At 34.9% G+C, this 25,694-nt stretch overlaps 3 protein-coding genes and 1 pseudogene across 4 annotated transcripts; 2 read left to right on the plus strand and 2 right to left on the minus strand.

Annotated features, from left to right (window-relative positions):
• The first annotated feature begins 3,732 nt into the window (after window positions 1–3,732).
• Window positions 3,733–6,433, plus strand: LOC106379364 (glycosyltransferase BC10-like). Its single transcript, XM_013819337.3, has 2 exons — window positions 3,733–4,629; window positions 5,679–6,433. The coding sequence occupies exons 1-2, from the start codon at window positions 4,054–4,056 to the stop codon at window positions 6,333–6,335; spliced, it is 1,233 nt and encodes a 410-aa protein (XP_013674791.1). The 5' UTR covers window positions 3,733–4,053; the 3' UTR covers window positions 6,336–6,433.
• Window positions 6,434–7,589: 1,156 nt separating this feature from the next.
• Window positions 7,590–11,424, minus strand: LOC106381116 (probable leucine-rich repeat receptor-like protein kinase At1g68400). The gene is made up of 2 exons (XM_013820986.3): window positions 9,974–11,424; window positions 7,590–8,431 (listed from the first exon to the last, which is right to left on the minus strand). Exons 1-2 carry the CDS (start codon window positions 11,310–11,312, stop codon window positions 7,764–7,766), a joined length of 2,007 nt encoding a protein of 668 aa, XP_013676440.1. The 5' UTR covers window positions 11,313–11,424; the 3' UTR covers window positions 7,590–7,763.
• Window positions 11,425–16,728: 5,304 nt separating this feature from the next.
• LOC106393102 lies at window positions 16,729–21,761 on the plus strand (annotated as a pseudogene).
• Window positions 21,762–22,253: 492 nt separating this feature from the next.
• LOC106381115 (probable protein phosphatase 2C 15) lies at window positions 22,254–24,846 on the minus strand. 2 transcript variants are annotated; one of them, XM_013820985.3, is made up of 8 exons: window positions 24,627–24,846; window positions 24,208–24,537; window positions 23,961–24,132; window positions 23,739–23,892; window positions 23,500–23,671; window positions 23,304–23,429; window positions 22,806–23,041; window positions 22,254–22,734 (listed from the first exon to the last, which is right to left on the minus strand). In XM_013820985.3, exons 2-8 carry the CDS (start codon window positions 24,418–24,420, stop codon window positions 22,491–22,493), a joined length of 1,317 nt encoding a protein of 438 aa, XP_013676439.1. In that variant the 5' UTR covers window positions 24,421–24,537; window positions 24,627–24,846; the 3' UTR covers window positions 22,254–22,490. The 2 variants fall into 2 exon arrangements, with proteins under 2 accessions (XP_013676439.1, XP_022551766.1); XM_022696045.2 differs by having other exon boundaries at window positions 24,208–24,529; window positions 24,627–24,834.
• Window positions 24,847–25,694: the final 848 nt, after the last annotated feature.

Genomic DNA, 25,694 nt, shown 5'->3' on the forward strand with positions numbered 1-25,694 from the left:
ATAAATAAGAGTGTACATTATCATTTATTAAAAAAAACAAGATTTAAGCTAATTTGAAAGAAAAGAAAAACCAAAAGGACTAGTTTAATAAATATATTTAATATGTTACAAAAAATTATATTTAAACTCTTTTATTTCACTTAATTTTGAGTGTTCGACTTAGCAAAATATTCTAGGTTCTTGATTCTTTTAGGAATTAGGATAAAGATCTTGCTTTTTTAAGACTTGTTGATCTTGAATGTCCATCCATGGCACTACATACTTTTGAGCCTTGGGGGAAGATAATGGCTTTATTGAGTTGGGGTCTGGTGGTGCCATGATCGGATCTATAGAGCGTTGGTCAAGTTTTGGAATATCTCGGCCAGTATTCTCCAAAACTACTATTTTATCATATAAACTAATAGTAATACAAACATTTAAAAAAACAAAAAAAATATATATATACATGTGTTCGGAAACATGCGGTTCAAACTCTAGAGCCAGTTATATCTAATCAAGAAGAATTATCACTGGGAGGAGCAAACACAAATTAGTTAGGACGCAAATGGCATAGTTAATACTGGAGTATCAAACTTATAAAATTTAAATATTACACACATAAACCTTCTCCCTTAGTATATTTTAAATTTTGAAATCTAAAAAAAGCATCCAACATATTTAGATTATCATTTTAAACAAAAATAGAACCAAACTAACATAGTTTTTTTTTTTGTAAAAACGAAATAGGGAAAATGGAACTAGCCAAATGCAGACAATGAAACAAAAAGATAAAAACATGTGTATGAAGCGGTGAAAACAAAATACATGACAAAAATTGGTAAATATACTTTGTAAATTATATGTCAAAAATTGGTTGAGCTAGAGACAATAATTATGTAACACGTGCCATCCTTCCTGGAAAGTTATGGCTCCGACTGGTAACTTTTTCGGGAACACGAAAAACGAATAGGAAAGAAACGTATAGGAATAAAATTGCATGAATGAAAAGGAATGCTTGTTCTTTATCAAATTTAACAAGGAATGCTTTTGTTCTATTTCTCTATAAAAAAAGGAATGAGGAGGAACAAGAAGGAAAAATTATTCCTTGTGAATGGTGATTTATTTTGGAAATGATAAGGAATTCAGTGTTTCATTTCGTTCTTTGGTCATCATTCAACCATAAAGTATTATTGGAAGCTTCATGCCATTTGGGGGATAAGATTTTGTTCGTTTCCTAGAAGTGAAACTGAGCATATAATAAAGGAAGTCAATTGAAAATCGACAGATTAGACAAAGAGTAATGATGGCTGAAAGTTTGTGGTAGGCATGGGCATTCGGAGTCCCAATCGGATTTCGGGTTTGTCCAATCGGGTCTCGGTTTTTCGGATTTATCAAAATGAGCCCCATTCGGATTATATAAAAGTTCAGTTCGGGACCGGTTCGGGTTCTATCGGGTTCGGATCGGATTAGTAAATCTTCAAAGAACCGGTACAATCCGATGTACTTTCGGGTTTTGGGTTCCAACCAGTTCTTCAGTTTTAAATTACTTGATTTATACCCATTTTGTAACCAAAACATAAGTAAAATCGGTTCTTCGGGTTTAAAGTACTTGATTTGTATTTATTTTGTAACGAAAACATAAGTAAAATCGATTCAAAAATAAGAAAAAATCATCAAACATGATCATTCAAAGTCAAACGAAAGGTAAACGTTGTTATTGATAGAAAGAAAACCAATAAATGAAATCATAAAACGAAAAATTAAGTTCTCATGAAATGAAATGAAAAAAATTATTCAATGAAAATAAAACTAAAATCTAAAAATTTCAAGCCTCAACCGCTACTTTCTACCATCAACATTCATGTAATAGATAGTTATTGTAGATGTTTAATAATATCTTAGTGTATTTTGGCTATATATAAGGAATCGAGATCATGTTTGGTACAAGTTTTTTTTTGGCATTTTGAATGTTTCGGATTCTATCAGATATCCATTTAATTTCGGATTAGGTTCGAATAATACCCATAACCCGAAATACCATAAAACAAGATTCACTCGGTATTTATGTCGGGTTCGAAATCGGATTCATTTTTATCGGATCGGGTTCGGTTCAGATTTTCGGGTTCGGTTTATTTGCCCAGCCCTACTTTGTGGCCCGGCTCCTTAGAACAAAGTTGAAGGCTGAACTTGTTGAACCAAGGAAATACGAGTAATAACGGGAAAATATTTGTGATTTCTCAGATACCAACCTACTTATTTGTTCTTCACATTTGTCACCAACTTTTCATATCGTTTTTTTGGTCTAAATGTTAAATTTCATATCGCTTTATGTTAGTTGTTAAACATGCAAATCCTAAAAGGTTTTGACACGAAGCAGTCATTTGCATAATTCACACTCGTCTGTTTTATACTTTTGTCTTCCCATGGTTTTAATTTAATAAGTACAGTCACTTTGATGATAGAACGAGATGGAAATTTACACTAGTTAATATAATGGTTTTACTATAATTATTTTTACTTGAAAAAGTTTCCATTAAATACTTTCTTTTAAAATAAATTCATGTTGTTTTTATATAAAGTTGGTTTTAATATAAAATCATTTTATACTAAAACTAAAAATTTAACGGATAATTAATAAAAATTATGTTAAATTTTTTTGTTGAAAAAGTGTTTTCTTCAATTATTTTACTTGAAGCTTTTTTAACTAAAACTCATTTTAAGTCAACAATTTTTAATTTATGGTTATAAATGGCAGTGACAGTTTTAATTCAAACAAAAATAAACGTCAATTAATTTATGTTGCATTTTGAAGTTCTTTTACGTTTTTCTTACCAAACTTATCGAAGTTGCCCGATTGGCATTTACTGTGTATGAAAAAAAAACTCATGCCAAAAAAAAAACTTAACATCGTGGCTAGGGCTGGACATTTTATCCGTTAAATTTGATTCGATTTGTTATTCGTTTCGATTTGATCCGAAAATTCCAGATATCCATAAACTTTCGAAGCAAAGCAAATACTAAAAATCAATATCCGTTAAAATCGAAGCAAATCACAAATATTAAAATTTTGAGAAGCGGATATCCGATCCGATCCGGCAATATATAAATACATTTATATCTTGATTATATTTAAAGTTTTTAATGTATAAAATTATATAATTATTATTCTAACATATGATTTGATAAATTATATTCACATTATTACTTATATAAAAGTATTATATAAAAAGAAGAGAACACATTCTGACAATTATAATTTTTTTCTTAAGTTTTATGTTATTATAATTGTTAACTAAGTTCAAAAAATTTACAAAATATGTAGATTCACTAATTCTTTTAATTTTTATCATATATATCATGCAAAAAAATATTTTACAAAACAAATTTGTATCAAAATTTTAAGATTATTTGTATTAATCAAAACATATGAGATATCCGTAAGTATTCGTAAATATCCACAAATATCTATTTATTTTCCGGATATCCGTTTTTCCGAATATCCGTATTTTTCCGAAGCAAAGCAAATAAAAAAATTAGATATCCGTGACATACGAAACAAATCACAAATGCCTTCAAAAACTCGGATATCCGATACGTGCCCAGGACTAATAGTGGCGTTTTAATTGATTTTATTTTGACTAGTAGTACGTAATCTTCTTAGGTTTCTTAAGAATATTGCTGACCAAAAAAGTTAATAAAATTTCCTTACTAATTAAAGAATCAATTCCATAAATTTCAGCTATTCTCCTGAATATATTATTGTCTGTCATTTTCCGTACTAAATTATTCAGTTTTAATATGCGATTAAATCACCATTACCCGTTAAAAATCTTCCATAACTAGTTTCTAACAGATTCTTCCATTAATGTTTAGTACATAGACTTTATATGAAACCTTTATTTTGGTAAGCAAAATTCATCTTTTCAACCCCAAAATAGTATAAATAGAATTCTCCACTTGTAAAAGCGGGTATCATATCTCTTGCCCTTAAAGCAAAGAACTTGTCTCTCCTCCCTCTTCAAACTTTGTAAATCCATTCACTCCTAAAACACAACTCTCTCTTTCTTTCTCTCCATGAAGAACCTAAAAGAGCAAAGCTCATTTTTGTCTTCTTCATCACCATCTCTAGTAGCAAAGCTTCTCAATGCTCAATACCATCATTTCCTCAATCTCATTTCATTTTCCCTTATTCTATGTTGCGGCATAATCATAGGTATCCTTCTCCATTCCTCTCTACAAGACATATCTTCAACATCTTCTCTCAACATCCAACGGATCTCTCAGCTCTTCCTTGTCTCGTCTCCTCCTCCTCCTACTATTCCTTCTCCTCCCCCTCCTCCTTCTAAGCCCGTGCACGTCGGGCTCAAAGGGTTTCTGAGGTCGCCGAAGAAGATCATGCACGACATGGAAGATGAAGAGCTTCTTTGGAGAGCTTCAATGGCACCTAAGATCAGAAGTTATCCTTTTTATCGAACACCAAAGGTTGCTTTCATGTTTTTGACAAAAGGTTATTTACCTCTGGCTCCCTTATGGGAGAAATTCTTTAGAGGACATGAAGATCTTTTCAATATTTACGTTCACTCATATCCTTCTAATAACGAGTCATATCCCGAAGGTTCCGTCTTCCATGGCCGGCAGATCCCAAGCAAGGTCAGTTTCTTACACTTTGATGTTTTCGTTTTTGAATGAAATAAAGATCAAACGAAAAAAGATTTAAAATTAAAATTTTGTAACATTCCTAACAAATATTTAAACTATCGAGCTGTCAAATCGATATCGAAAAGGAAAGAATAACAAATTGCTATACAAATTCTTGAAAATAATAATGTTACAAATTACGCTCTTAACTTTATTGAAAACTTTGTTTTGTTGTTGTAAACATGCTCTGACTGTGATTGAGTAAATGTCAAAACAAAAATTTTACATTAAAGACTTCAAATTTCATATGAGATTGTGAAGGGAATGTAGATTATCTTGCACAATACGGTTGCTTTTTGTTACACAAATTATTAATAAGATTTAAACAAGTAATTGTTTGTTGTCCATCGTCGGTGCCAGTGCTATTTTATTATAAAAGTATATGCTACAATACATTGCATGGTTTTCCTTTTCTTTTTGGGTCAATCTATTATTGCATGGTTTCTTCGTTAGTTAACATAAACGTTTTTGCCAACAAGAATCGCAGGTGCAAACGCATGTACCTCATAAAGGAAGATGATCTTATTAGTGGTTAATTTAACTTAGTTGGCACAAACGCATCTGTCTTAAATGAAAAACATATCCCAATTGATTATTTCCCGTAATCTCTCAAATCAAAAGTCAAATTCCAAATTTATTATTTCCCGTAACTTTCTCAAATTTAATTAAGATTCATCAATCTTCTCTTGTGATGTGACTTTTGTTGAGTGCGGTTAATGTTACGTATTTTATTTAGAAGGATAAATCTTACAAAGTTGGTTAACAAGTTGGATTTGATTCTAACTTCATCGATAGAGACTTTTTTTTCTTGGTCCATTATGTCACGCGGTCATTAATTGAATATAATTTTAGTATTAGTTCAATTATATCAATTGACCACAACTAGCTTAGCTTATGTTTTTTTTTTGATAAATTGCGTTATTTATTTTATAAACTTATACGGGTCTTGTAACATTGTTTTTATTAATGTTAAAAAAACATTGTTTTTATTGATAATGCAGCGAGTGGACTGGGGATATGTTAATATGGTAGAAGCAGAACAAAGATTACTAGCAAATGCTTTGTTAGACATATCAAATGAACGATTCGTACTTCTTTCCGAATCATGCATCCCTCTCTTCAACTTCACAACCGTTTACTCTTACCTCACGACATCAACTCAAACTCACGTCGAGTCCTACGACCAACTCGGTGGCGTTGGACGTGGTAGATACAGTCCTGAAATGAAACCACGTGTCCAGCTACGCCACTGGCGAAAAGGCTCCCAGTGGTTCGAGTTAGACCGTGCCATGGCCCTTGAGATCATCTCCGACACAACATATTGGCCTCTCTTTTACCGTTATTGCCACCACGGTTGCTACGCAGACGAGCACTACATCCCTACGCTCCTCAACATCAAATCTAGCTTGGGTCGCCGCAACTCGAACAGGACTCTCACTTGGGTTGACTGGACGAACGGTGGGCCCCACCCAACCCGGTTTATCAGATACGAGGTGACAGAAGAGTTGTTGGTGAAGCTGAGGAATGGTGGTGGTGAGGATAGGCAGTGTTACCACAACGGAGAGAAGACGAATGTTTGTTATTTATTTGCTCGCAAGTTCTTGCCCACTGCTCTCGGCAGGTTGCTCAGGCTTGCACCTTCTGTTTTATATTTCTGATAATTCTTCTTTCGTAATTTATTTTTGTCAATTTGTCAACTTTACGTTGTATTCTTTTTGTTCTTTTCCTCAATTCATAAATGATCATTTATAAAGTGCGAATAATTTCTGTGGATGTCGGTTCCAACTTATCTAGTTCCGGTCAAGATCTCGGGTTGTTCTCTGTTCAAAAATTTCTTATTTAGACTGTTGGTATTATCCATGCATAACGTTTTGATCTAAGCTTTCACTTTGCTTATGCGAACTTGATATGAAATAGACGCTAATACATGAATATCTATGAATATCCTCTTACTGTTTGAAGTATAAGAATGCTGCTACCTCTATTCGTGATCCAAGATAATTGTCTGGTACTTTTTATTTTATTTTTTGCTTTAACTTTATAATTGTCTCGTTCTTTCTTCTCTTTTTATAGCTAAACCTCTTTCTTGGATCATAATGTTTCGTTAATCTACAGTTTGTTTATGGGCGTAACCACTTCCTACAGTTTGTTTATGGATTCTAGATAGAAAGTCATATTAATTTTCAAAGGCTTGTGAAAGATGCTTGTGAAAGATTGAATACTTTGTAGAAATAAATCCTCTCAAGTCTTATTTTTCCAGCATCAAGATGAATTTTCAGACTACTTGGCCACCATGAAATGAAATAATAGTATCCGGGTCATCTATTTGTAATGGTTCATGAAAAAGACTTCTACAGATTTTTGGATGATTCATTTACACATTGCCGTAAATGGTTTGTTCGTCCGTAATATCAGCCAACGAAATAACCTTTAACAATCACATGTATTCAATATTGTATGTTTCTTTTGTTGACTATCGTGTAACTCTTAATGTAATGCTAGACTATAGAATCAGTAGCCGACAATGTTACCATACTATGCGATAACAAGCGCGCACATGGTTCCTTTCTCGTGTAGTTTTCATCGTCCGAGAAATCAGAAAGAATAATGGACCGGACATTAAGGCATCACTAGTGGGCGGCGTTACATGCATTTAGACCCGGACTTCCGAAAGTAATCATCACTCACTACGTTCTTCCTTAGTTTAATACTACTAGTGTGTTACGCAACCCAATATTTCAAAAGTACCAACCTAATTTTTGGCTTTACATACAAATAAAAAAAAAAAAAAAAAAAAGAGATTCCTGCTTTCAGTTACAAAAATATTTTTATTGTGTAGATGTAAAATTTTAACGCAAAATATTATGAACTTTCAGTTTATGTTATCTTAATATTTTTTTGAAGATGTTGAAGATCTAAATAGAAACTAGCAATATCCATAAAACAGAAACTAGCAATATTACAAAACAAATTAAAAGTGAAAACAACTAAGAAACGCCTAGAACTCTAGAAGTGTAAGTGTTATGAAGCAAAGGTAATGATTCTGCTTACGTGATTTACACAAGACTTTAAGTTAACACATCTCGCTACTGACTAGTAGTCCCACCACACGTGTCCTCAGACAAGCACGGAGAGGACTCCGCCGCAGAATTGATCCCGTCGTTACACGGCGACGTCTCAGAGCCACCACCACGTATCTCCTCTATCATCTTCACCACGTGACCCATCTTTGGCCGGTGATCCGCCGTGGCCGCAGTGCAGGCCATAGCAATCTGCAGCAGTCCCACCATCTCCTCCTCTATGTCCTTATACCTCATCAGCTCTAAATCGAACACTTCAGCAGTCCACTCCTCTCTCACCACCGATTGGACCCACCTCGGTAAATCCATTGCCCCACCCGAGTGACCCGTCTCCACTAAGTTGGGACATTTCCCGGTGAGTATTTCAAGAAGTAACACTCCAAACGAGTAGACGTCGGACTTTTGGGTAGGTTTTCTACCGTCGATCAGCTCCGGCGCACGATAGCCGTTAGATTTAGCGGTGGTTTGCGACGGTGCGAAGATAGAGAGACCAAAATCGGAAACACGAGCGTTGCCGGAGCCGTCAAGTAGGACATTGGTGGATTTTACGTCACCGTGAGTGAGCTTCAGGGTTTTACATGAGTTGTGGATAAAAGCTATTCCACGCGCCGCCCCAGCTGCGATCTTGAGGCGCGTGGTCCAGTCTAGTGGGGTCCGACCCGGTCCACGATTACCTACACCAAAGGGGTAAATAACCACTTAGACACTATATATCTCATAATATTACGAATTTGACACTTACCTTGAGAAATGTAATTAGTCGCTTTATTATAAAAGTAGTGTAAAACAATGAAAGAAGTGATTAGATGAAATTAAATGATTAGGTGGAAGAGACAAAGAGTAGAAGCCGAGCCGAAGAAACAACAAAAAGCGATTAAATGAGACAGATCAGGACTTTGGTTGTCCAACTTGTTGCCAAGTCTATCCAGAGACTTTAAATTCTCAATTATCTACATTTAGTAATAATAAATGCCAACGTGAAAGTGATTCAGTTTGGATTTTGGTTAACCGAACCCAGCTCTTTTTGGTTATCAGTAAACCAAAGTTTTTTCAAAAGATTATTACTTTAATATAATAAGTTTTAGTTTGGTTCGGTTCTGAATTAATTTCGATTTTTACGTTTACTAAACAAAATTAAACTTTTTGTAATAAGGTTTAACTAATATTTTAATTATATTCAAATAATTCAGTTTGACTAATTCTAGTAATGACAAAAAGTTAGTTTTCTCTTGGTATAAACAATCTAGTTTCCTATATAATTTGGTAATTCATCTAGGAAAATATAAAATTTAAAATTAGTTGATCGGTTCCGGCCAGACGAGCCGAATTGAACCAGTAGTAATTTTGAAATCTTGGTAATCACTTCTACTAGATTAACAAATTCTGGTTACGTGATTTTGACTAAATTCTAGTAATGATAAAAATAAGTTTACTTGTGGAATAAACAAATCTAGTTTCCTATATAATTTGGTATAACTCATCTAGGAAAATTAAAAATTTAAGATTAATTGATAGGTTCCGGCCAAACGAGCCGAACCAGTAGTAATTTTGAAATATTGGTAATCACTTCTACTAGATTAACCAAACCAGAACCAAAACCAAATGACTAAATTCTAGTAATGATAAAAATAAGTTTACTTTTGGTATAAACAAATCTAGTTTCCTATATAATTTGGTATAACTCATCTAGGAAAATTAAAAATTTAAGATTAATTGATAGGTTCCAGCCAAACGAGCCGAACAGAACCAGTAACTGCAGTAATTTCGAACTATTGGTAATCAATTCTACCTTACTAAAAACAAACCAAGAACCAAAAATCTAGATTTGGTTTTGTTAGCTCGGTTTGGTTAAAATCTGCAGTGCTACTAAGAGCATGATTAAGTGTTTCTTCCGTTAAGAAACTCATCCTCATCCTAAAAACTCCGGGTTAATCAGATCCTCTGATACGTCCAATGTATCAACCCTACTCTTAATGCCTTTTGGCTTTACCCTAAATGTCATTTCCTTTCATGTACCAGGAATTAGGAATCACCTGTTTTTGGCCCAGACAAGAACATCCCTACCATTTCTATAATTTCTCCTCCTACGGAAACATAAACCTAAGCCAACTTTTGGTAAAAAATAATTACCCCCAAATCTCTAAACTGATTAGCAACTGATTTCCAGAACTGGTAACGATTAACATAAAAGGAAAGAACTGAAAACGACGACGTACCATGGAGAAGCCAGAAGAGACTACCATTAGGCATGTATTCACAGACAAGAAGCTTCTCTTCTCTAGCAAAGTAATAAGCTTTCAAGCTCACAAGATTACTATGACGTAGCCTTCCCAAAACCTCCATCTGCTGCTCAAACTCTTTCTTCCCAGCCACATTCACCGCATCTTTCAACCGCTTCACCGCCACCTCGTTGCCGTCGTCAAGCACCGCCTTGTACGCCGTCCCAAATCCTCCTTTCCCCAGCATCTCAGCTGAGGCTCGGAGAAGATCTTCAAGCTCGAACCGCCTGGTTCCTTCGAAAAAGACCATTCTACCCCTCTCGCCGCCTTGTTGCTGCTGGTTGTTGCTACTGTTCTGCGCCGCCGTTGGGTAAGGACTCGAGGAGTAGACGATCTTCTCTCCTTCGAGAACCTTCGAGTGTTTCTTCCTGTTTGCGGCGTATTGTCTCCAGAAGCAGCAGTAGAGAAGGAGAGAGACGAGGCTTAGGATAATGACGTCTCCGAGTATGATAGCTACGAGTGCTAATGTACTGATCCTCGCGGTGCTGCTTTTGTCGCCGTCTTTGGCGGTGTGAACTGATGTCGGAGAGGAAGGTATGGTTTCTGGGTTGTTTAGAGGAGAAGCTGTTGCTCTATCGGGTTGACCCGGTTTAGTTGGGTCGTTGCATTTAAGCAATGGAGCTCCGCAGAGAGATGGGTTTTGTCCGAAGACGGAGGTCGGGAATTCCGACAAGGAGTTTGGTATCTGACCAACCAGGTTGTTGTCGGAGACGTTGAAATCTTGTAGATCGGAGAGACTGATGTCTGGTATCTGACCCGAGAACCGGTTTGATTCTAACCGGAGAGTGAGGAGATTGGTTAAATGGGTTAGCGTCGGTGGAATCGCGCCGGAGAAGTTGTTGAAGGAGAGATCAAGGCGGTAGAGACGAGTGAGTGAAGTAACCGACGCCGGAAACTCTCCGGAGAATTGGTTTTCCGATAAGAAGAGTAGCTTCAATGCTGTGAGCTTCGAGATGTCGGGGACTGGACCGGAGAAGCGGTTACGTTTGAGGCTGAGAACTCGGAGCTCGGTGAGCGAGGCGAGCGAGGCGATTGACCCGGTGAGTTCGAGGTTCTCGAGGACGAGTCGTGTGACTCGGTTTCCGACGCAGGAGACTCCGGTCCATTTGCACGGGTCGGTGGTTGAGTTCCATGAGAAGAGTTTTCCGGTGGAATCAGCGGCGGATTTGAAGTTTAGAAGAGCCTCTAAATCGGAACTCGAAGAAGAAGAAAGGAAGCAGCAGAGAAGGAGTAGAGAAAGAAGCAAATGCTGGTTGAAGAAAGACGATTTCTCCATTCTCACTCCGACAAATTTGCAGACAAGACAAGAGATAGAGAGAGTTTCAAGAAGAGAGCGTTGAGAGGAAAGTGGTATGGTCGGTCGTAACCAAAGCGTTTATTGTGTACTGGTTTTGTGATGTAACGCAAAACTTAACGACAATGACTAATTTACCCTTCTTTGCTATTTTCCATATCTGAGAAATCTGGACCGTACGATGGTTTCGGATTTGACCAGTATATAGAGAGGGGTTTAAAGAGAGTCAAAGGGTTTTGATGTTCCCCGTAACGGTTGTAATATTTGCTTCTGCCACACGCGTGCCTGTGATCTCTCTCACGTGTTAACTCTATAGATTTTGTTCCATGTGAAGAAGATTAATGTTCATAATTACTATTACTCCTAAACCAAGAAAACAGTCTCTATTAACAATTTTTGCATAATTTTGAAAGATGGTACAATCTGGTAAATAAAGAGAAAAGTGGGGGCCTTTCAACGATTCTCGAGACTTTTGTTTGTTGATTTATTATTTTCGCTGCAGGAGAAGATGAGCTTTTCGCTTTATTCATAATAAAGCAGAAGAAGTCTGAGCTTTTGCTTCAACAATGTCTTTGCTTGTTTCATGCAAAATTGTTCCCCATCAAAAACATTCGTCGCAACCTTACAAATTCCATTACTATTTTTAACTAATACTAAAATTCTGACATCTAATGGTATTTTCACTTTATTAACTGTATAATGAAAACATTTAAAGATGTTACAAAATTTAAATATTTAAAGTCCATATTATTCGGAAAATTTACCAAATATGACTCACAACTTGTTTTTAAATACAAACATATATTCAAACTTGAATCAAATGCAAAAATAACCGAAAATTCTTGTGAAAATACAGTCAGCCCCTTGTAACCAAACAAAAAAACAGAAGCTATTTACGAATATAGCTCCAGTAAGTCGTCTGAGTCGTCTGAGATGCTAGAACTCTTCTAGACGACTTCCAAGTAAGTCTTCTGGTGTAGCTGATCTTAAAAATAATTTTAAATTTTAAAAAAAATATTTTGATAAGCAAAAAATTAAAATCATGTAATTATAAACAGTTTTAAGTGATATAAATTAAAATATAACAAAACTGAATTGTTGTCAACATAGATGAGTGTAGATACTGAATCATGGTATTCTTTGGTCTAGGGTTTGGCAACATATGTTGTAGTATTGTATGTATTCTTAGGGTAGATTTTGGAAAGCCTGAATGTTTTTTTTTAAAATTAAATTTTTACCTGTAAGTGTTTATTTTTGTGTATAGTAAACACTTTTAAAGTTTAATTTGATTTTATGAAATGTTTAGTTAGTTAAATAAGTTTAGAGGTTATGTTCGTCTAGTGAATAATTTTAGCTGGACGACTTACATGTAAGTCAGTCGTCCAAATATTTCTGCCTAATTTTTTTTTAAAAATTATTTTCCCGCTTAAATAATTTAAACTAGACGACTTACATAAGTCGTCTGGGAAGTTTTCTATTTTTGTTTTCCGCTAAAATTATTAAAGTCTTTTGGGCGACTTACAAGTAAGTCATCTAGGAAGTCGTCTGAATCAAAAATATTTTAACCTAATTGGATTTTTTGTCTCCCTATATTAAAAAAATTACACATTCTCTATCCTTCTCTCAAATGGCTGCAACAAAAATGTAATGTTCATCATTTTAAAACTCTTCAACCTCTCTTTAATCTCTTTAAACTTATAAACACTAAGCTTTATATCAATTTATTGTTTTTGTCTCATGTCTTTCTCACTAATTTATCTTGTTTTAGCAGGTTTTTCATCACATGATTCTCATCTTCCACTCATTTAAAGGTAGATCTATCAATTTTAGATATGTATTTTTGTGTGTTCTATAAAGGTAGATTTATCTAATCTTCCACTCATTTTCTCTGTTTTTAAGTTATTTGAACGTTTTTGGATATGCATGTTTTTCAGATCTGGATTTAGATATGCATGTTTTTCAGATCTAGAAGACTTCTGGGACGACTTATATGTTATTCGTCTAAAATATAATGCGCTAGACGACTTCCAGGAGGTTGTCTGGACTTCTTGGAAGTCTTCTGATGAAGTCTCCCTTTCATAATAGATCTGAGCGTTTTGGTAAGTTTTTATGTCTGATTTTTTTTCATTTGGTAGCTTCCTGTTGTATAAAGGTCTTACTTTTTTCTCAAACTAAAACTCTCTAAACCCACTCTAACCTCTTTGACTTGAAAACACCAAACTTTATATGAATTTTTTTCAGTTTTGTATCATGTATTTATCACTAATCTATCTTTTTTTTTTGCAGGTTTTTAATCAGATGGTTCTCATCTTCTACTCATTTAAAGGTAGATCTATTAATTTTAGATATGTATTTTTGTGTGTTCTATAAATGAAGATTTATCAAATCTTCCACTCATTTTCTCTGTTTTTAAGCCATTTGAACGTTTTTTTATATGCAGGTTTTTCAGATCTGGATTTGATATGCAGGTTTTTCAGATCTGGAAGACTTTTGGGACGACTTACCTGTTAGTCGTCTAAAATATAATGCGCTAAGTCTTCTTCCATATCAAGTGGAGTCCATGCTTGTCTTTGTCGATGAATGATCTATAATAGTTTTGTTTGTGGTCTGTTTTGTGATTTGCATGTCTATTCTTTTAGTTGTGATTTTTTTTGTAAAATCAGTAATAATGTTTCCCAAGATGTAATACATGTGCTAACAATGTGTTTACACATTTACAAATCAATGAAATAATAGATTTCAATAGCCTTTCTCTTATATTTGGATCTCCCATATGCAATAATAAACTCCCATAGCCTTCTTCTCATCTTAATAAACAAGAATGTTGGTAGCTTCATATTGATACAACATTTTAAGAAGCATTTTAACCCTTCTTCCAACTCATAACAATAATTATCATTAGTGTCTATAACAATAATACTTAAGAGATGAAAACAAACAATAGTAACTAGTCAAAGCATATAACAATTCGAGACTACATCTATGTAAGTCTTTGCATTGACCGGAAGACTTCCATGTAAGTCGTCTACAGCCAGACGTACTTCATGCGTTTTAGTTATCTCGAGCAAGTTCCGAACTCGTCTATCACTTGTAACATGAATAGGAGGAAGGTCTGGAGCCATATTTTGTAATGAGTAGGTTAACTCCACAGACTCTATGTTCATGTCCAGGTTATAATCTTCTTGAGCCATTGCAACAAGATCAACATGTGTCGAACCTTCACTCAAAAATAACATTCTCGCTCTTTTGAAATGATCAACCACAAAATTCCAATATCCATCTTTCAACAACCACTCTCCATACACTGCATGTAACTGACGCATCATCTGAAAAAGTCAAAACAAAAAACATTAGCAAACATAGAACAAAGAAAACGAAAGTTTATTAAAGATCGACGCGGACGACTTCAAACTAAGTCTTCCAGACGACTAAAATATAAGTCGTCTGGTCAACGCAGAGGTTATTTTTGCAATTGACTTTGAAATTTGTTATCTGAGACGACTGAAAAATAAATCGTCTACTTTTGTTTGGTTAAAAAAAACTCAAAAAGCTAGACGACTTACATTTCAGTCGTCATAGGTTAGTTTTACATTTGACTGGATTATTTCAGAAGATTGACTTTCCTGGACGACTTACATTTCAGTCGTCTGGTGAAAAATTGAAATATCAATATTTTATTAAAACTCGACGACTTACAATTAAGTCGTCACATGTTAGTTTTGCAATTGAAAAATAAAACTTCAATATTTAATTATATATAGACGACTTAGAATTCAGTCGTCCGTCCGACGACTTACATGTAAGTCGTCCAGGATTTACGAGGTTTGACCAGAATTTCAGAATAAAATCCTGGACGACTTACATGTAAGTCGTCGGGCAGACGACTGAATTGTAAGTTGTCTGTGTATAATTAATATTGAATTTTTTTTGCAATGGCAAAACTAACCTACGACGACTTACATGTAAGTCATCGGGTTTTAATAAAATATTGATATTTCAATTTTCCATTAGACGACTGAAAAATAAGTCGTCCAGAAAAGTCAAAATTCAGACAAAATCCAGTCAAATGCAAAACTAACCTATGACGACTTACATGTAAGTCGTCTAGGTTCTTTGGAGATTTTTTTGTAACCAAACAAAAGCAGACGACTTGTATTTCAGTTGTCTCAAAAAACAGATTTCAAAGTCAATTGCAAATATAACCTCTGCATTGACCAGATGACTTATATTTCAGTCGTCTGGACGAACAGATCTGGAAAAAAACTTGATTTCATACCTTAAATTGGTGAGATAACTTCCTTAGCACACATAAGACTTCTCCAAGCACACAGAATCTCAAACGGAAGTGACCCACCCAAAATCGTTAGCTTCTATGACTCTATGAACCATAAAAAATGTAGAATCAAAATATTGGGTTTTTTTAGCTGAATGTGGAGAGAAAGTGGGAGAGATGTTGTGTTTAGTTCATAAGAATGGAGAAAGAAGAATGATAAATCGATTTTGGGAGCATTAAGAGCTTCAAATTGGTTGTTCATGGTGGTTAGGGTATTGATGACAATGACAATCTTGTAATTATTTGAAGATGATGAGGGTGCGAGAGTAAAAATGTCATTTTCAAAAAAAAAAGAATTTTGATGGCATTTTCGTGAATTATATGAACTTGTAGGGTGAATAGGGCAAAACCAATTTCCAAAAAAAAAAAGGGTTAGTTTTGTGTTTGACTTTGAGTTTTAGGTCAATTTTGCAAAAAGTCCGTGTTATTTTATCGTATGTCCCCGAAGGGACAAAACAAATCAAATTTTATTTATCATACAACTAGAAAATATCCTTTTTATTTCATATATTTACTACAAATTTTATTTTGGAGTAAAATATTTTCTATTTAGAGTAAAAATTAATTTTTTTTGGCAACTTAAAATTATTATTTATCACTCTATTTTTCTATCAAAATGAATATTGAAATAAAATTTAATTATATATATTTTAGAATTACTATATTTAATTTAAAATATAATAATATGTTAGAGATGCTCTTGTAATCAATAGCTTTTTGAACAACAACTCCACGACCTACAATTCCAAATACACAAATTTAAGATGGACAGAACTCTCCTGCATACAGAATAGCTCTACTTGGGGCAATATATATATATATATATATATATATGAAACTTTCGATAAATTTTGAAATAAATCTGCAAAAGCTGTTTGTTAGAACTCAAATTCCAAACTTTCTTAATTTCGTGAAAAGTATTTCAGATATTTAAAAAACTGTTTTGGCGAAAGAAATCATGTATAGAATAATCTTTTGGCCTTTTTCGAAAATTGAGTAATAAGGAAATATGCCAAAGGAGCGTAAGGCCAAGGGTAGAATCCAAATCATACAAATCTCGTGTCTTTCTTGGGTCCATTTAAGATAGTTTGTCACTAGAGACATCAATAGGTTTGGTCCGAACGAGTCGCCAACATTTCGGGCCGGTTTGCAAATTTTTGACCGACCATCATTAATTAGAGTTCAATGATTCTTCTATGTCGGTGGTCTTCGTGACTTGTGTGGCCGTGATTAAGTCAACTTGCGCAAGTAAAAATATATAAACAATGGTGAAATTGCTAAATTATATGGCTCCTTCATCACCAAGCCGTTCTTCTTCTAAAAATTAGTTTCAGTTCTTTCTTTATGGCTCTTTCATCATCATCATGTTCTTCTTTTTCTACCTCCTGTTCTCGCAATTGTGTGTATGATGTCTTCCCAAGCTTTAGCGGAGAAGACGTCCGCGTAACTTTCTTGAGCCACTTTCTCAAGGAGCTGGACAGAAAACTGATCACTGCGTTTAAAGACAACGAGATCAAGAGAAGCCTGTCATTTGATCCCGAGCTTCAACATGCAATCAAGAATTCAAGGATTGTTGTGGTTGTGTTCTCCAGAAACTACGCCTCTTCAAGTTGGTGCCTTAACGAATTGGTGGAGATCATGAATTGCAAGAAAAAGTTTGGTCAAATGGTGATACCGGTTTTCTACGGTTTGGATCCTTCTCATGTAAGAAAACAAACCGGTGACTTTGGAAAGATCTTTGAAGAGACATGCCACAACAAAACAGAAGAAGTGAAAAGTAGATGGAAGGAAGCTTTGACCAATGTAGCAAACATCCTTGGATACCATTCTGTGAGCTGGTGGGAGATTTTATGAATCATTACATCATGCTTATACTTCATTAACAATCAATTTGCTGTAAGAAAAACATGTTTGTGAAATTATCTTTGTCCTTTGTTAGGGGCAACGAAGCTACAATGATTGAAGCAATTGCCAATGGTGTTTTGGACAAACTGCTTTTAACTCCATCAAAGGATTTTGATAACTTTGTTGGCATTGAGGATCATATAGCTCAAATGAGTGCGTTGTTGCATTTGGAATCTGAAGAAGTGAGGATGGTTGGTATATGGCGTTCTTCGGGAATTGGTAAGACGACAATCGCAAGAGTTCTGTTCGGTCGGCTCTCTCGACACTTCCAAGGTAGTATTTACATAGACAGACGTTTCATCTCCAAGAGTATGGAAAATTATAGTAAATCCAACCCGGATGACTATAACATGAAGTTGCACTTGCAAGAAAATTTCCTCTCTAAAATATTAGATAAGAAAATCATAGAGGTAGATCACTTAGGTGTGGTTAAAGGGAAGCTAAAAGACCTTAAAGTTCTTATTATCATTGATGATTTGGATGACTAAGTGGTGTTAGATACTTTGGTGGGTGGAGATGAATGGTTTGGTCCTCGAAGCAGAGTCATTGTGATTACAAAAGATAAGCAGATTCTAAGGGGTCATGGGATAAAATGTATTTACGAGGTGGGTATGCCATCTGAAAATTTAGCTCTTCGAATGTTCTGTCAATCTGCTTTTAGACAAAATTATCCACCTGTTGGTTTCATGGAGCTCGCTACTGTAGTTGCAGCACGAGCAGGTGGTCTTCCTTTGGGTCTAAACATTTTAGGTTCATGTTTGCGGGCGAGAAACAAGAAGTATTGGGTAGACATGTTGCCAACACTAGGGAAAGGGCTAGACGGAAAAATAGAAAAAGCCCTACGAGTTAGCTACGATGGATTAGAGAGGAAGGAACATCAAGCATTATTTCGTCACATTGGATGTTTCCTTAACGGTGATGAAATCAAGAACATTAAGTTGATGCTTGCAGATAGTGAGTTGAATGTTGATATAGGTCTAGAAACTCTTGTTGACAAGTCCCTCATACGTATAATACAAATATACAATCATTAGATACAAATATCGAAGAAATGGGAAAAGAAATTGTTCGTGCACAGTCAGACGAGCCAGGAGAACGTGAGTTCCTGATAGATTCAAAGGATGTATGCGATGTACTCGAAGACAGCACGGTTAGATTTTATTTTTCATTCGATGACGACTATCTTTTATAAGATTGAAGCTTTTTGGTTAAGATAAATTGGTTTCTTATATTTTCAGGGTACTAAAAAGGTTCTAGGTATATCATTGAATATAGAAGATATTGATGAGTTGAGAATACATAAGACGGCCTTCAAAGGGATGCGGAATCTCCGTTTTCTAAACATGTACACTAAGAAATGGGACCATGAAAAAGAAGTCATGTGGCGTTTTGGGGAAGGCTTTGACTATTTGCCGCCGAAACTTAGATTCTTAAGGTTGGATGGATACCCAATGAAATGTATGCCTTCTAACTTTTGTCCTACATATCTCGTTAAGCTTCATATGCAAGGGAGCAAGCTAGAGAAATTGTGGGAAGGGGTTCATGTAATTTTTAGATATAAATATAGATAACAATAATTTCAAACAAGGTGTACCTGACTTTTACTATAGTCACTTACAGGGCTAAGGAACATGGATTTACAGAGATCTAGAAATCTTAAAGAAATCCCAAATCTTTCTATGGCCACTAATCTCGAAACACTTAATCTTGCGTTTTGCTCGAGTTTGGTGGAGCTTCCTTCCTCTATTCAATATCTCAACAAACTCAAGAAGTTTTTTTTTTTTTTTTTTTTTTTTTTTTTTTGGATGTGACATTCTGTGAAAATTTGGAGATTCTTCCAACCGGAATGAATCTGGAGTCTCTTGAACGGTTCACTCTCAAGGGATGCTCGAGGTTGAAGAGTTTTCCTGATATTTCAACCAACATTTCCGTGCTCGATTTAAGCGAAACAGCCATTGAAGAATTTCCATCTAGCTTGCGTCTAGAGAATCTTGCTGAGCTTGGAATGTGTAGAATGAAGAGTGAAAATTTGTGGGAAAGAGTCCAGGTATGTACTTAACCTAACGTCCATTCTAAGCACTTCATAAGAAATTATATATTGTGGCTAGGTCTATATTTCGTAAGAAGCAATTAGTGAAAGGAAAATTTCATAAAAATATTCTAACTAAATTTTATTAAACTTTTTAATATCTAAACTTTTTGGCCAATTTAATACTTCAACTGACTATTTTGTTCTTTTAATACATTAACTTTCAAAACTTTACTTATTTTAATACTCAAACTTTACTTATTTTTCATCCAAAAACTATACGTATTTTAATAAAAAGTATTAATAAGTTTCAAACAAAATTGAAAAATCTTAAAAATTCAAAAAAAAAATAAAAAACAATTTCTTATTTTATTCTAAATAAATAAAAGAAACTAAAACTGTGGCTAATCTTAAAATTTTTAATTTTAGTTTTGTTTTAATATCAAATATACTACCAATTCATATTTTCATTTAAATTTTTTTTTTTTTTTTAAATAAAATCTTCATTCAATTTTTTATTCATTCCTAAATTCTGAAATCAAATTAGAATTTTTAAAGTTTATTTTTGAATTTTGAAGATTTTTTTAAATTTTGTTTGAAATTTATTAATAATTTTAATTTACAGTTTTAAATTTAGTGAATTGAATTGAAAAATAAAATAATTAGTTGATATATTAAACTGGGTAACAAAAAATTTTGGGTATTAAAGATCTTAACAAAATTGAGTTAAATGTATTTTTAGGAAATTTCCCCTTCACAGAAATAACTATTTTACTAGTTTTTGTTTTGTTTGTTTTTCAGCCGCTTACACCCCTCATGACCATGCTCTGTCTTCCTATTTAACGAGGTTGTACCTCTCGGGATATACCAACTTTGGTGGAGCTTCCTTCTTCTTTTCATAAACTCAATAAACTGAAAAGTTTGAGCATTAGACACTGCATAAACTTAGAAACTCTTCCTAACGGCATCAACCTCAAATCTCTCGACATACTCGATCTTACTAGTTGTTCACGGTTGAGGAGTTTTCCTGATATCTCGACCAACATCTCAGAGCTTTTTCTAAGCGAAACAGGGATTGAAGAGGTTCCTTGGTGGATCGAGAACTTCAGTAATCTAAGCTTGATAAGTATGTGGGAATGCAGAAACCTGAAGCATGCTACCCTTAACATTTCCAAACTGAAACATCTCGAGGAGGTTGACTTTTCAGGTTGTTGGGCATTGACTGAAGCTAGATTGACTGATAGTCCAACCGTGGAGGCAATGTCCAGAGATAATTATCTACCAAACATCCTGCTCAAATTCATAAACTGCTTCATCTACTAAACAAAGACAATGCTTGCTACGATCAGGTGGATATACAACTTCATGTAAGTAATAATGGGGAGTCTACGTTCAAGTTAAAGAAATGGGGTATAAGTCTAAGTCTATTCAAAGACTATTCAGTAGCGAAGAACGGACTTAGTGATCAAAACATTCTTCCACGTGTTTATGGTATTTGCCATGAGACTGAACTAGGTGACGAACCTGGAGATGACTTGGTGGAAACGATGAGATGCAGGAAGCGAATGCGAGTAAGCATTAAGCATGAACTGAAACTGAATACTATATGTATCTCATAATTCGTTTTTGAGGACCATGACTGTTTCTATAATAATAGATCATTCTATTGTGTTTTGCAGACTACATGAAGCACCTGTCAAGAAACTACCGACTGTGCCCTGCCTCCAGACCCGTACACACAACATGTCCATATCGACTAGCATAGGAGCATCGTAATTAAAAACCTATACAAAATCTTCTGCCACTTTAGTCCAGTGGTTTGACTAAGGTTTCATTAATGCTTCTACACCAGGAGGTATGGGTTTTGAATCCCAGCAAAAGCGAATTATGCAGATTTATGGAGAAAAGCATATAGGAGATCTTCGGCATGGCGCAAGGAGTACCGTCAGGCATGAATCTCATATGACGGCTCAAGATGATGCACGGCTCAAGATGATGCAGTCAGACGTGAATCCTCATAAAGCATGTAGAATTGCCGGCTATAGAATCGTCTTGTAATAGTTCTCATAGTTTTTAATAGCATAATTAACCATCGACAAAAAAAAATCTTCTGCCACTTTGACCAAAGAGATAATTCAATTTTTAGTGCTTTCATTTTTTTTAATAAACCCTATCGGCTGATCCGGTCGTGGCTCCGGGAGGAACACACTTAGTGCTACAGAGTGGACTAGCCCGAAAGCGTACCACACTGTCTAACCCGAATTTGGAATACCTTCCAACTAGTGCTTTCTTAAGATGGTTGCCCATAAGTTTCTATATTTGATTCTTTTTTGTGTTTATAAAAGTTGCTAACTTTGGTTTTAATACCTGCTCCAGCAAGATAATGTAATGGTATGTGGCTTGTGATAACTTCATCTGCAGAGGATTTTAAGAAATAGACTCTGGTCATGCCATTCATATTTGGTCTGCTAATATTTAGGAGATGGAGACCTCCAACAAAACCATAAGGTTGATTATGGATTTGCTTGCCAGCTTTTCAAAAGTTTGGATTCACCTCTATATTTCATAGTACTTGGGTTTTTAATATTATAATGAAGTATAAAAAAGGAATGCAACAACTCGTTTTTTCAGAGAATGACAAAAGAGAAGACAGAGGTAATACATAAAGTTTTTTGCTTTAGTATGAACACAAGCTTCTCAAACCATATACCAATCAATACACTCTATCCGACACTGAACCTGATTCTCATATGCATAAAGAATCAGTCCAACTCAAATTTATTTGAATGGATACAATAAAAAAAGAACCAAAGAAGAAAGAATTACAATGAATATGAATATAGAGTGTGTGTGTGTGTGTGTAAGAAGTGGAAGTGGATACCATTCTTCAATCTTAGATGACTTTAACTCCACTTGGGCGTTTCCCTTCCATTGCGTCCTTTTTGTCACGACAGTCTGTGCATAAGAAGGGTCCTTGCCACGGCTTCAGACTCGTGGAGAAGATTGAACCCGCATGGACCGATATGCCTTCGCTAGGAGCCAAGTCTAGTTGGCATATAGCACACGTGAATATCCCTCCTCCTCCTCCTCCTCCTCCTCCTGTTGTTGGTTCCTTAGAACAGTCACCTGATCCTAACCTGCAAGAAAATCAACATAAACATTTGCTAAGAGATCATGCTCAAGTCTTTGAGGGAGAATAAGGACTGACCTTTCTGCTAGCATTGCAGAGCCTTCTTCGAAAAGCTCTTCAACGATGCTGACAGTGGAGAGTTTCTTGGAGAGCTTGTTAGATGAGTTCGATTTCTTTCTAAAGAGCAAAGATCTAAAGAAGTTGTTGTGTTTCTTAAGAGGAGAAGTGGACGGTTCTTGGGAGTTGTCTGGTGGGATTATGTCGACCACAATGCAGGTTGTGTCATCCTTTAGTCCCCTTCTTCTCAATGCTTCCTGCAACACAAAACTCAAAGACTCCTCAAATCATTTGTCTACAAATCCCAACTACACAATATGTTGTAAGAAGACATTTCAATGTTCACTTTAACTTTATTGAAAACAGTTCAACCAATGGTATTTTCCAGTTCTTTTTATGATTAGTTAATTTAGTTTTAAATTATATTTTAATGATAATTTTTTTTGAAAAAGTAAATCTCTTAATTTGTGTGCTATTAGTCATAACATCATGTCTATTATGAAACAGAGGGAGTATTACCTTAACTACTTGTCTAGCAGCAAGTTCAGCTGGTAATCCACGGCAAGCTTTAGCTGCGGCTTCTGAGGAGAGAGCGTCCCATATGCCATCAGAGGCTATTATAAGCCTTCCTCCAAGGTTTGATAGCTTTTATATTCATATATATAAACAATTGTGAGTGTTTGTTTGTAAAGTGGCAAAACAAATCTATATGTACCTTCACTTGCTTTACAAAAGGAACTGGAACAATGAACTCTCCAACATCCATATCCCCTATAGACCTTGAAAGGCAGAGACCTCCAGGCCAACACCGCAGAGGACCAATCTCAACGCCTCCAACAATGCTTAGCCTTCCAACTTCTCCACCACTAGCAGTCACCCGTTCTCTCCTAAGTAATATTATAGAAGGGTTAGATGTTTGCTTTAAGAATCTAAAAGCAAAAGCGAGATACATACTCTTCTTTGTTATCTTCAAGCCTGTGATCCACAGTGAGGTTGGAAACAGAACCGCCTGAGGTATCCAAGATGCAGCGGGAGTCCCCAACACATGCGACTGTCACAGTCCATCCATCTACTATCACAAACGTGGCTGTTGTTCCGGAAGTTTCTCCTGTTATCATAAAAGGAATAAAACCACAACGTCATTCATTAACTAATTCTTACTACTAGAGGCCATACCTCTGCTCTGAAACTCCTTGTCAGTCTTGACGAATCCAGAGACTAACGCACGAGGCAAAGCCTGAAGCCACTCATCACGGCTAAGCCCGCGGGGAAGAGCACTAAGAACATGGTTCAACAGATTCTCCCTTGTGAAAACAGCTGCAGCTTTTCCATTGTGCCCATCAAATATCTAAGATTACATAAACACAACACTAAGGTATAGATTAATCAATACATTAATTACAGAACATATCTTTAATGTTACCGCAAAGACAGAGAAAGCAGTGGAAGAGTTGGGAGGAAGACGAAGAGTATCAGTGTTGATCAAGAGATAATCTTCGCCTTTCCTAGATTGAGCAGCTTCCCCGTATCTCACAATCGGTTTCTCCATCTTAGCAGCTCTCGTCTCTCTGCTTAACAGAGCGGCAAGAGGCACAAGATTCTCATGACTAGGCCTCTTTCCTTCTCTATACGCCATTGCAGCACCTTCTTAGACCCCAAGATGACTTTGGAACAATCTCAATTTACTAAAAGAAACAATCTTTCAGAGCCAAGCCATGAATCGAGCTTGAGGCTACAAATTTGACCTGCAAATCTGAATCAAGAAGTGAAAAGATTAGGTAAAGGAAGTAGCTTTTGTTTGTTACTTGTAAGAGAAATGGGTTGTGAAGTAAAAGGACTAACACTTAGGGCTCTCTTTGTTGGCGAGAGAATGTCTGTCTCGCGATTTGCCGGTGGCGAAGACAAGAAGAAGAAGAAGCGCAAAGTGCATATCTGCCCGATTCAGGCAGAGGCACGGATAAGGACAAAAGAGTTAAGAAAATTATTAAAATGGTTTTCCGAAGGGTGAAGGAAGCTCAACGCGGAGAAATAAACGCGTGATTGTTGGTGCTGACTCCATAATAACCACCCCCCCCCCCCCCCCCCCCCCCCCACAATAATTCATATCTTCAATGAAAGAAAGATGATGGTACTTTTCATTTTAATTTGGTTCTAGTCGAAAGGATTTTTAAAGTTAAACCCTTGTTTTGAGTAAAAATCTATTAAACTAAGTATTTAACGAAAAAACCTCAAACTAATTTTATTTAATAAATTAAACTATAACATGTCATAATTACCACTACTACCGGTAAATTTTTAGTTTACGGGTTTTCACATTAAGTAAACATAGTTGAGGGGTTTTACCATTAAAAATCTAAAAAAAAATTAAAATTTATAATATTATCTAAAAGTTAGTAACTTAAATTTTCAAAATTATCATTTTAATTTTTTTTTTGTAAATATATGAATTTGATGTATTTTTAACATCAACATTTTATATATGTATATATATATAAATTAAAAATTTAAAAACCTAGAAAATATAATAAAAATTATCTAAAGATTTACCTGCAATATAATTACTAAAAAATTAAAAATGTAAAAAACAATAAAATATAATTAAAATTATATCTCATCAAATAAAAATGTAATAATAAATATTTAGATAATTTTTATTATATTTTCTGATATTTTACATTTTTAATTTATACATATATAATGTTAATGTTAAAAACACATCAAACTCATATATTTACAAAAAAAAATGCTAATTTTAAAAATTTAAGTTACTATTTTTTAGATAATATTACAAAATTTTGATTTTTTTATATTTTTAATGGTAAAACCCTTCAACTATGTTTATTTAATGTAGAAACTCGTAAACTAAAGATTTATCGGTAGTAGTGGTAATTATGACCTACTAGGGTTTAA

Source organism: Brassica napus, chromosome C2 (genome assembly GCF_020379485.1).
Source record: "Brassica napus cultivar Da-Ae chromosome C2, Da-Ae, whole genome shotgun sequence".
In the NCBI taxonomy this organism is placed as follows: domain Eukaryota; kingdom Viridiplantae; phylum Streptophyta; class Magnoliopsida; order Brassicales; family Brassicaceae; genus Brassica; species Brassica napus.

Bases quoted from the DNA above. Each gene is read 5' to 3' on its own strand.
- LOC106381115 (XM_013820985.3), bottom strand. From the start codon at position 24,420: ATGGCGTATAGAGAAGGAAAGAGGCCTAGTCATGAGAATCTTGTGCCT. The intron at 23,672-23,738 runs GTATGTATCTCG...AATATTACTTAG, and splicing joins CTTGAAGATAACAAAGAAGA to GAGAGAACGGGTGACTGCTA. The intron at 23,430-23,499 runs GTACATATAGAT...TGAATATAAAAG, and splicing joins CTTTTGTAAAGCAAGTGAAG to CTATCAAACCTTGGAGGAAG.
- LOC106379364 (XM_013819337.3), top strand. From the start codon at position 4,054: ATGAAGAACCTAAAAGAGCAAAGCTCATTTTTGTCTTCTTCATCACCA. The intron at 4,630-5,678 runs GTCAGTTTCTTA...TTGATAATGCAG, and splicing joins GCCGGCAGATCCCAAGCAAG to CGAGTGGACTGGGGATATGT.
- LOC106381116 (XM_013820986.3), bottom strand. From the start codon at position 11,312: ATGGAGAAATCGTCTTTCTTCAACCAGCATTTGCTTCTTTCTCTACTC. The intron at 8,432-9,973 runs GTACGTCGTCGT...CCTTTGGTGTAG, and splicing joins TCTCTTCTGGCTTCTCCATG to GTAATCGTGGACCGGGTCGG.